The 12,105-nt window shown below is 37.5% G+C and overlaps 1 protein-coding gene across 2 annotated transcripts in view; it reads left to right on the top strand.

Annotated features, from left to right (window-relative positions):
• LOC126202954 (cholesterol transporter ABCA5-like) overlaps positions 1-12,105 on the top strand; it is a 329,252-nt gene that overhangs the window by 102,096 nt on the left and 215,051 nt on the right. For both annotated transcript variants that reach the window (XM_049937074.1, XM_049937072.1), the window contains exons 4-5: positions 6,839-7,020; positions 11,671-11,872. In XM_049937074.1, coding sequence (XP_049793031.1) covers positions 6,839-7,020; positions 11,671-11,872 — 384 coding nt within the window. The remainder of the gene's footprint in view (positions 1-6,838; positions 7,021-11,670; positions 11,873-12,105) is intronic.

Here is a 12,105-nt window from a genome sequence, read left to right as displayed (position 1 = left end):
TTGGTCGTCTTGAGAAACTCACGTTATCTCATGGCAGTTACGATGTGGAAATAATGTGCTTCCAATGACTAGGTCATGTTCAGCGCACATGTCTACCAACAGTTTACCATTTACATTCCTGATCCCCATGCCATGCACATCCATGATATGTTCAAGCCCTTCATTTTCTGAACCAAGTTTTGCGTTCAAGTCACCCATTAAAATTTTTATGTCCCTAGAATTTGTTTGTCTAAGGATTACGTTAAGCTCTGTATAAAATGCATCTTTTAATTCTCCTTCACCTATTTCAGTAGGTGCATAGCATTGAATTATAGTGACATATCGTAATTTGTTTTGAAGCGTGCAGTTATTATCTGTTCCAAGACTGGTTTCCGCTCTGGCAAGCTCTTCTTGCTGCTTTTAGATAGTAAGAGCCCTACACCATTCCAATGCATCACTTACTCACCTGTCTGACTCGCATACAGCAGCACTCCACCATTTTGTGTTTGGAATTCCCCAGATTCTGGCCATCATATTTCACTTAGTCCCAATATATCTAGTTGATAGTTCTCCATCTCTTTTTCAACCTGTCTTAGCCTCCCTGCCTCTCTCAACGTCCTTACATTCCAAAAACCAATACGGGTTTTCCTTTTCAGGCCAAAGGTCATATCCTTGAGATCCATCTGGCTGTTTCTCCTTTTAGTTTCTGTGATGTGTGTTTTTTGGTGGTGCAGGTTATCAGCCCACAGCCCCCCGAGTGTCCTGCTAGGGCTGCCACCTCATGGCCTGGACACCTGCCAAGGTTTTATTTCAGGGCCTTATCCTTTAGATATCTTGTCTTCACCATGACTACAGAACGCTATCCATCCCTTCGCAGTAAGGCCTATGTGCCTGGTTTCCAAGGATCTTCCACAGTCCACATTAGGGGACTGTGTCTGCTGCCACACAATCACAGGGAGGAAAAGGAAAGGAAAGGACAGGACAGGACAGGGCACTAGGTGGGATGTTGTGAGACACACTTTATTTGGATCCTCTATGGAGACCTGTCCAGCTTGGGAGGCCCTGCTGGTAGTTACACTACTGCTGGTATAGCCCTCCACTTCATTGGATCACACAAACCCCCTCGCCTACACGGGCAGTGTTTTGTTAAGGCGGTGTCTCCTGAGGGGGATATTTTGTGGGGACACAAAATAAAAACTCACAGATAAAATACAAAAATATGAACTTGGTTCTTTTCCATGAAAAACCTAGTAAAATGAGTGAAATGCAAATCCTCTTAAAAAAATTAAAATTAAAAGGTACATCATTATTATGTCTCACAGGACATTGGCTTGATGAGGACAAGTTATATACTTTGTCCCTACCTAACTTTGTGCTAGGTGGTTATTTCTGTAGAAAAATTATTAAAAATGGTGTTAGTTGTATATTCATAAGAAATGATATAAAATTTGTAAATATAGAATTTCCTGTTGAAATAGTGAAGGAAAAAGATATAGAGCTGTCAACAGTTGAGACAGTGGACACTAAACTAGCCATTATTTGCTTATATAGAGCTCCAACTAGTGACATAAATACTTTCCTACAAAGTTTGCAATATTCACTTAACAGACTAACACAAAGAAACAGAAGAGTTATTCTATGTTGTAATTTTAATATTAACTTTGCAAAGGACACCATAGTAAAGAATGAATGCATGAATCTCTTGCAAATTTTTAACACAAAATTTACCATAGAAACAGCAACTTGTATCACAAAGACTTTACTACCACCATCGATTGGATATTTGTAAATGTAGAAATGAATTATAAAGTAGAAACACTAAACACGAGCTCTGGGGATCACACGGCTCAAAAACTTTCTGAACGTAGAAACTGAGCTGCAATTTAGACACTGCGTAACAACCACCAGTAGAACGACAGTAATGCAAATATATATCACTGTCTCCATTACTTAAGTTAGCAAACCTTGTACAAAAACAAATCTCCCATGCCTTATCTTTCCAGTCTCCTACGACCTCCACAGTCCCACCGTCGGGCCACAGAGGAGCATTTCCCTCATAACTCAGTACCACCCTGGATTGGGGCAACTGAATTACATTCTCCACAAGGGTTTCAACTATCTCTCATTGTGCTCTGAAATGAGAAATTTCCTGCCCACTATCCTTCCCACCCTTACCACAGTGGTATTCTGCCCTCCACCAAACCTACACAATATACTCATCCATCCCTACACAACTCCTCCTCCCAAACCCTTACTTCATGGCTCATACCCCTGTAATAGACATAGATGAAAGACATGTCCCATACATCCTCCACCACCACCTACTCAAGTCCGATCACAAACATCATCCATCCAGCCGGAGGCAGGGCTACCTGTGAAACAATCATATGATCTGCAAGCTAATCTGCAACTGCTGTGCTGCATTCTATGTGGGCATGACAATCAACAAGCTGCATGAATGGCCACCGACAAACTGTGGCCAAGAAACGAGTGGACCATCCATTTGCTGAGCACACTACCAAACATAGCACCCTTCATTTCAATGACTGCTTCACAGCCTGTCTCATATGGATCCTTCCCAACTGAAAAACTGGAAAGAGGTTTATAACTGCAAACACACACATTGAAAATATAATAACTTTATTAGTTATTTTCCTACTATTTTGAAATGTGCTTCCCTCCAACACAGAGGAAAATGTACACAAGAAAAGAAAGAATAAGTGGATGACTTTTGGGATTCTGGTATCCTCAAACAAGAGTAGATTACTACACAGATTGACCAAACAACTCATGTCAATACTTATTACAAAACCTACAAAAGATCTTCAAAAATGTTGTCAAACAAGCAAAAATAATGGCAAATGACATATATATAAAAAATGTATGCCATATGGAATATTGTAAGGAAGGAAACTGTAGTGGAGCAGACAGGTTTCCTTCATAATAACTGCCTAATGGCAAAATCAGCTGTGGTAACTGAACCTAAAAAAACTGAAAATAAATTTAATTCTTACTTTACATAGATAGCTGAACATCTTATAAATTAAAATTTACTCCCAGAAATCCATCCAGATGTACCATAAATAGTAAATCCATTTTTCTATATACCACCAATGAAAATGGAATACTTGCTATAATCAAAGAGCTGAAACCCAAATTCTCTTTTAATACTGACAATATCCCTGACTACATCTTGAAGAAATGTGCTCCCCTCATAGCCAGGCCACTTGTCGACATCTGTAACTGTTCTCTATCAAAAGGGGCGCTCCGAGAAAAATTGAAGATGGCAAAACTAAAACCCTCTTCAAGAAAGGGATCTGGTTTTTCCAAAATAATCGAAAAAATCAATTATAAAAGTCTAATCAATTTCATAGGAAATTATTTTTTTTCTCAGATAAACAACACGGATTCAAGAAATATAAATCTGGTGAGACTGCTATTTTTGCATTCCTAAATGAAACCTTAAATGCAATAGACAGCAAAGAGCATATTTCTAGATCTCTCTAAAGCATTTGATGTCATAAATCACATCTTGCTTAAGAAACTTGAATATGTAGGTATTAGGGGCCTGGCCTATGAATGGATAAAATCATATCTCCAAATTAGAGAGCAATTAGTTGAGTTTGCTATCCAAGTAGGGAACAAGATTAAGTCCTGCTGCTCAGAAAAACAGAGCATTAAGTATGGTGTACCACAAGGATCTATTCTAGGACCAATTTTGTTTCTACTCTTTGTAAATAACTTGGAATCAACCAATCCATGCCATAATTACATAAAACTTGTAGATGACACAAATTTTATAATAAAAGGAAGGACTAGAGAAGAATTACTGCATGAGATTAAAAAGTGTACCACCTACAATACAGACTGGTTTTCTGGAAAGAATTTAGTAGTGAACACACACACACACACACACACACACACACACACACACACCAACACCAGACAGAGAGTTGTTTACAAAGACAATTGGAAACATAAGCTGTATGAAATTTCCTGGAATATGGATCCAAGAAGATCTAAGATGGGACCAACATGCAAAATATATTACAAATAAATTGAGTACCATTTGTTATATTATCAAAATTCTTTGTGGTTGCACATTGAAAGAGACACTAAAAACTGTAAACCTCACCCAGGCAAATTCCTTACTGTGATACGGGATAATCTTCTGGGGAAACGTATGTGCTAGCAAAAGTTGTTCCATATGCCAAAAGAGAATTGTAAGAGCCATAGAAAATGCTGCTGCATGAAGCTCATGCAAGCCCTTATTTGAGAAACATCACATCCTTCCACTACCATATCTGTATATTTTGCAAGTAATAATATTTATTAGGAAAATATTATAAAATAGCAACAATCTTGTATCAACTAACCAGGGTATCCACATGTATAACACAAGGAGACTACAGGATATACATGTTCAACATGCATACACAACACCAAAACAGAATGGACCACTGCAAACAGGAAACAGATTATACAATAAGCTTCCAAATAACATTAAAACAATAAATGACACTTCAAAATTTAAAACAGCTCTCCATAAATGATTATTGCAAAAGTGTTGTTATAGTATAGATTAATATCTTGAAACACGAAAATTTATTGCAATTATTAAAAAAAAGAGTGAATGAAATGTTAATTAAAAGTTTTATGTAAATAACTGATTGAATTACTTGTGTAAAATATCATATATGAAAGCCGAATTTTCAGTTGTGATAATATTAAGCTTAAATAAATGTAAATGTTCTTGTATGAGTTAAATGTGTATTAAAAATCACAATGACTTGCCCAATATCATGTTGTGTATCTTGTGCAACAAATGATAAAAAAAAGGAAATGAAATGAAACCTTAGCAATCAACTGAATAATTGTAAATGTTAGAACAGGATTAATTTAATTTCATCCTCATTATTACAAATAAGCACCACATGTGAATGTGAACGTATGAAACATTGTCATGTCCATGCCTTCCAAGATTAATCAGAAAACACTGGTTTTTCACCTTTCGACAAACACCTGTTTCTTTGCCATAAAACATGCAATATCTGAGAATTTCCCAATTAGGTGAAAAAACTTCTAGGAGAAAAGTTGTAGATCATTAAAAGATGTTTTCAAAAAGGAAAAAAAGTATCAAAAATGTATTTGGTTATTAAATATCACCATTTATGAGTTTTATGAAAATCACATGGTTAATGACCTCCAATTTTTTACTTTCCAGTCAATGGTGTTTGCCATATTCACTCGTTTTTCATTTAATTATTATTACAGTCATTCAATGGATTTTGTTGCTCCTCTGTTGGAAACCTGTACTTTCTGCTGATTCTTTCATTGACCACTGCTAAATCTGGCAGTGGAGGAGTCATCAGTCACCAGCTGACTGTTGTCTAGTTATGTTCATCAGTGGAAGCTGGCACGACATCTAAGTGTTTTTTTTTTTTGTGGTGAAAGTGATGTGGATGGCGTACACCTGACACAGTGAAGGAAATGTGCCATGGGACACACACACAACACTTTTATTCAAACACAATAATTATCCTGAAGTCACTGTGATTCATGGACATTACAGAAGGCTGGACATGGTTCTTAATAGAGTGTTTGATTACCACGGACAGCAATGTATGCTCTGCAAGTGCTCAACTGCTGGCCACAGGATTGGGATGGAGTTCTTGTGGTGGGGAATTCCATTCCTTCACATTACTTAAAATAAACGTTTAAAAAAAGATAATCACAATAATAATATCAACAATTTCCAGGGAATGTGAGGACGACAGTAGTTCTAAGATGCTGCCATGTGAACAAATGTCCTCTCGTGGCACCCATGCTCAGAAGCTGTAACAAATATTAGGGTAGCCCTCATGAAGGGACAGAGCTATGTGGACTTTCCAGGACTTAAGACAAACCATATTCCTTTGAGGCTATTCCCACACATTTGTGCTTTTTATCCATCTGTTCTCTTCTGCTCCCTCCTCAATTACTTATTTCTTGAAGTTAGTTTCATGCCTGCTTATAAGTTCCCAGCATATGATTTTTCATGTGTGAATTCAGTGTAGAGATTTAGATGCCTTAAAATTTCAGTACCAATAATAAAGCAACTAAAAACAATGACTTATTGTCTAGAGCAAGATTCAAATAGTGGCTAGGCAAATAAACAAGCTTTCAAATTTCAATTCTTCTTCAGGTCTCCCCACAGAGTGAGAGGTTGTATTTACTCAGTCAGTTATTTGTATTTGATTGTAGGTTTTCCATTAATGTGTTAAAATTTCGGTGTATTTTTATTGGAGCATTTATACAGAATTTGATTAATTGTAAACCTTCTAATGGCCACCTTCAGTGTCAGTTATTAAACATAGTATTACACCTTCATTACAGTGTTAGGCCCTTAACTAATGATGTGTCTAAACTGTAGTAAACGTTTGTTCAAACAGTGGAAGTTCCAGGATGAAATAATGACAATATTATGATAAGTATAGAGTAACACAGACCATATAGTGGAGGTATTGAGTTGCAGACAGGCACAACAGAAAGGCTGGTAAACAAGAGAGCTTTCAGCCAAAAGGCCCTCTTCTGATGTAGACGAAAAACGAACACACAAAGACCGCTGTCTCTGGCCGCAGACTCAGTGACCAGACACTGTGTGTGTGTGTGTGTGTGTGTGTGTGTGTAGTAAATCTTTGTATTTTCTATCTAATAAAAACTGAATATAAAATTTTGTGGCTGTTCTTTATCAGTTATGTTATTGTTTATCAGTTATTTTATTACAATCAGAAATTTACATTAGATGATCTAAATTCATATACTGGTATTTCTGTGACTCAACTTTTTAAGTGTTAAGCATTCTCTTTTTCTTTTCTAGGCATTTGTGGATGCTGTGAATCAACTTTGGCTTAATATGCATCTTGACAGGGGCTTGCATCCCATCAACTTCATGCTGTTTGAAACTATGGAAGATCTGCTGACAGCTTATTGGTTGGAGCCAACATCAATACCAGTGGCTGTTATATTTGATTCTGATGATCCAATAAAGGGCAGACTAACGTATGATTCTGTTTGTTGCTACATGCTCAAAGTAGTTTCCAACAGTTTAACTGTATGCTTGAAAAGTAAAAAGTAAATGTTGTAAAGGAATTCTTTTCTTTTGGTACTTATATCAAAACTGAAATGAGATGCACACAGTATTTATAGGATATATTTTGTTTCATTTATTGAAATGCAGAAAATTTGTATTATGTTTCCATAAAGACAAGGGCCTGATAACAGCAAAGTGTTAAATGAAGAGTAAAAAATTACACAAAGATAAGGCACTTGCAGCAGCAGCAGCAGCAGCAGCAGCAGCAGCAGATGTCTGTGAAATACAGAAATGACAAAGCAAACAGTGGTTATAATATGGACACTTCAATGTTGCAATTTTAGGTGGGGACAGGGCGGGGTGTTTAGAACTATGACTGCATAAAATACTGGTGGATGTCAGGCCAGTGCTACCTCATTTACAAGGCTGCCAACATCAGCAAGCAATGTGGAATATTCATCACCAAATGCTTTGTCTACTCTGCTCCGCTTTGCTTTGTTTTATGTTTTGTGTCACGCAGTGGTTTCTTCCCTTATTTTGAAATGAGGGAAAGGGCTTATGCTGGTCCATCATGAGGTTTGAGGATGGCTCCCACAACATAAGAAATGATCATCAGTCCCTATGACCATGTGTCAGTTCTGCTTTTGCAAAAGCACGGAACCTGGATGAAGGTGGCCAGCCCTGCAAGAGACATGTGGGGCTAGGTAACCTGCACCATTCCTCACCCCTTGAACTGTCTATGTTCTCATTTGTTTATGCTCTTGGCCAACTGCCATGTTACATTGCCTGCACTATATGCAAATATACAACAGTATAACATCGACTTACTTTTCATTTAAACCTGTATCAAACCTCTGCAGATTGAAATTTTAAAAAGAATTTGTGCAGTTGTTGACTAATTTTTTTTGTTTAAAAGTTAAATACAAGCAATACATACACAGATTATTCGTAAAATAATGGAAAGGCAATCACTCACCTATAGCAGACAGATATGTGGAGCACAGGAGTGTGTGTTTTTTGGTGTCTGTGTGTGAATGTGCGTACTTTTACTAGGAAATGAGAAAGGGCTCAGAAGCTGTTGTGAATAGTTATGTGTTTCTGTGCTCTCTGCTATGTGTTTCTCTGCTATAGATGAATGATTGGTTTTCCATTGTTTTACATATTGTTCCATCCCGGAATTACCATTATTGTTGTATGTAAAGTATGATACGTATAAATACACACACATTATTTATTTCATCTATGGGTTGTAGCGTATAGCTGTATAAAATGTACGACACCTAATAACAACTAGGATATGTGTGCTTAGAGCAAGATGCAAAAATAAAAAGATATGATATGCACAGTTGACTGACATGTGCATGGCATTTTCAGAATATAGTCTTCCTAATATGACTGTTACGTACATCAGAGTTGATGATAAAGATGCATTTGTTGTGTGAAAGGAGGGAGACATTATATATCAGAGGTAAACTTTTCTTCCTGTCTCTGCAACAAGTTATTAATTGGGTCAGTGAGAAAAGTGATAAACAAAAAACCAAATCTAGTGGGTGGGGGAGAAGTGGCTAATAAGAGGCAGCTTTCAGTTCTGGAGTTACACTTGTTATAGCAGCAATCATTGTTTGGACTGTGAGTCCTGTAAAATGGGGGACATGCCCATAATATTACCACCATTTCTGTCTTTTCTGTTGCTCAATGCTTTCACTTCCCCCTCCTCCTTTGCACCCGTCCCCCCTTCCTTGAACCCCCCCCTCCCTCCCCACTCTCTCTCTCTCTCTCTCTCTCTCTCTCTCTCTCTCTCTCTCTCTCTCTCTCTCTCTGACAGTAAATATTTAGTTTCTAGCTTTTGATACATCAATAATGGACACCAAAAGGATCACCTGCTACTTTTAACATACTCTATGAAATGAAGAGATTAAAGAAATGTATCTTGAGATAAAATAAATTATTCATATAGTGAAGGGAGATGAAAATTTAAGTCATGGCGGACTGGAATTCAGTAGCAGGAAAAGAAAGAGAAGGAAAAGTAGTAGGTGAATATGGAACAGGGGTAAGGAATGAAAGAGGAACCCGCCTGATAGAATTTTGCACAGATCATAACTTAATCATAGCTAACACTTCGTTTAAGAATCATGAAAGAAGGTTGTATATGTGGAAGAGCCCTGGAGACACTGTAAGGTTTCAGGTAGAGTATATATTGGCAAGACAAAGATTTAGGAACCAGGTTTTAAATTGAAGATATTTCCAGGGGCAGATATGGATTCTGACCTCAATCTGTCGGTAATGAACTGTAGATTAAAGCTGAAGAAAGTGAGAAACCATGGGAATTTGAGAAGATGGGACCTGGATAAACTGAAAGAGCCAGAGACTGTAGAGAGTTTCAGCATTAGGGAGTGACTGAAAAGAACGGGGTAAAGAAGAAGAATGGGTAGCTTTGAGAGATGAAATAGAGAAAGCAGCAGAGGATCAAGTAGGTAAAACGACGAGGGCTAGTAGAAATCCTTGGGTAACAGAAGATATATTGAATTTAATTGATGAAATGATAAAATATAAAAATGCAGTAGGTGAAGCAGGCAAAAGGGAATGCAAACGTCTCAAAAATGAGATCGACAGGGGTGGCTAGAGGACAAATGTAAGGAGGCATATATCACTAGGGGTATGATAGATACAGCCTACAGGAATATCAAAGATACCTTTGGAGAAAAAAGAACCACCTTACAAATATCAAGAGCTCAAATGGAAAACCAGTCCTAAGCAAAGAAGGAAAAGTAGGAAGGTTGAAGGTTAAAGGATTATGTAAAGGGTCTGTGCAAGGGAGATGTACTTGAGGGCAATATTATGGAAATGGAAGAGGACCTAGATGAAGATGAAATGGGAGATATGATACTGCATGAAGAATTTGACATAGCACTGAAAGATCAAAGTCAAAACAAGGCCCCGGGAGTAGACAACATTACATTAGAACTAATGATAGCCTTGGGAGACCCAGCCCTGACGAAACTCTACCATCTGGTAAGCAATATGTATGAGACAAGTGCAGTACTCTTGGACTTCAAGAAGATTATAATAATTCCAATCCCAAATCAAGCAGGTGTTGACAGGTGTGAAAATTACCGAACTATCAGTTTAATAAGTCACAGCTGCATAATACTAACCAAATTCTTTACAGACAAATGGAAAAACTGGTAGAAGCTAACCTCAAGGAAGATCAGTTTGGATTCTGTAGAAATGTTGAAACACGTGAGGCAATACTGACCTTACGACTTGTCTGAGAAGATAGATTTAGGAGAGGCAAACCTACATTTCTAGCATTTTCAGACTTAGAGAAAACTTTTGACAATGTTGACTGGAATAATCTCTTTCGAATTCTGTTGTGGCAGGGGTCAAATACAGGGAGCAACAGGCTATTTACAATTTGTACAGAAACCAGATGGCAGTTATAAGAGTTGAGGGGCATGAAAGGGAAGCAATGGTTGAGGAGGGAGTGAGACAGGGTTGTAGCATATCCGCAATATTATTCAATCTGTATATTGAGAAAGCAGTAATGAAAACAAAAGAAAAATTTGAAGTAGGAATTAAAATCTACGGAGAATAAATAAAAACTTTGAGGTTTGCCCAGGATGATATAATTCTGTCTGAGACAGCAGTTGAACGGAATGGACAGTCTCTTGAAAGGAGGATATAAGATGAACATCAACAAAAGCAAAACGAGGATAATGGAATATAGTCGACTTAAATCAGGTGATGCTGAGGAAATTAGATTAGGAAATGAGACGCTTAGGTGAGTTTTGCTATTTGGGGAGCAAAATAACTGATAATGGTCAAAGTAGAGAGGATATAAAATGAAGACCGGCAAAGGCAAGGAAAGCATCCCTGAAGAAGAGAAATTTGTTAACATCAAGTATAGATTTAAGTGTCGGGAAGCCTTTTCTGGAAGTATTTGTATGGAGTGTAGCTATGAATGGAAGCAAAACATGGAAGATAAATAGTTCAGACAAGAAGAGAGTAGAAGCTTTTGAAATGTGATACTACAGAAGAATGCTGAAGATTAGATGGGTAGATTGCATAACTAATGAGGAGATACTGAATAGAATTTGGGAGAAGAGGGGTTTGTGGCACAACTTGAGTAGAAGAAGAGACTGGTTGGTAGGACATGTGCTGAGGCATCAAGAGATCACCAATTTAGTATTGGAGGGCAGTGTGGAGGGTAAAAATCATAGAGGTTGAACAAGAGATGAATACACTAAGCAGATTCAGAAGGATGTAGTTTGCAGTAGTTACTTGAAGATGAAAGAGCTTGCACAGGTTAGTGTAGCATGGAGAGCTGCATCAAACCAGTCTCTGGACTGAAGACCACAACAACAACAACAACAACAACAACAACAACAACAACAACATGAAACTTTTGTCTCAAAAACCAGGAGGCGAACTAAGAAGGTCTTTTCACATAATTGTTACGCCAGCCTAACTTCCTTTATTTGGTTTGACTGTTAAACAGAAATCTTTTATTAAATGTTAATTGTTCTTACCTATCGTATTTTGTTTTTAGTCTTAGAAACTAGTTGTCTTATGTCTCATATCGTTTATGTAATAAATCACATTTGTATTTCTTTTTGCAGGTATCAGATACGAACCAATCCATCATTTGTGGTAACTCCATCCACTACGGAACTTTACTCATCACCTGCGTCATGCAGAGATAGTGGGAATTCTTGGGGTGGTGTGTTTCCCATAGAGACAGGTGACAGCTGCCCTGTCAACCAGTACTATTATTCTGGTTTTGTTGCTATCCAGGCTCTGTTTGACTACACTAAAATAAGGGTAAGACAAAGTACATTATTGTTATTTGATGAGCTGTTTCAGGTAATTATGGTTGAAAGCAGAGCATAGAATTATTTCGAACAGTGAGGAACCAAATAGTGCAAATATTGTAACAGCTAAGTAACCAATAATCTGTGGTCTACTAGTTAAGGCATTTAATTATCAGGCAATAGATTCTGGGCTAAATGTGTACCCTCTGTTAAGATTTTGAAAAAGTTTCCTGCCCCACGAGC

This window comes from Schistocerca nitens, chromosome 9, assembly GCF_023898315.1.
Source record: "Schistocerca nitens isolate TAMUIC-IGC-003100 chromosome 9, iqSchNite1.1, whole genome shotgun sequence".
In the NCBI taxonomy this organism is placed as follows: Eukaryota; Metazoa; Arthropoda; class Insecta; order Orthoptera; family Acrididae; genus Schistocerca; species Schistocerca nitens.
The sequence above is the reverse complement of the archived record's forward strand: the minus strand, read 5'-3'. Positions and strand labels throughout refer to the sequence as shown.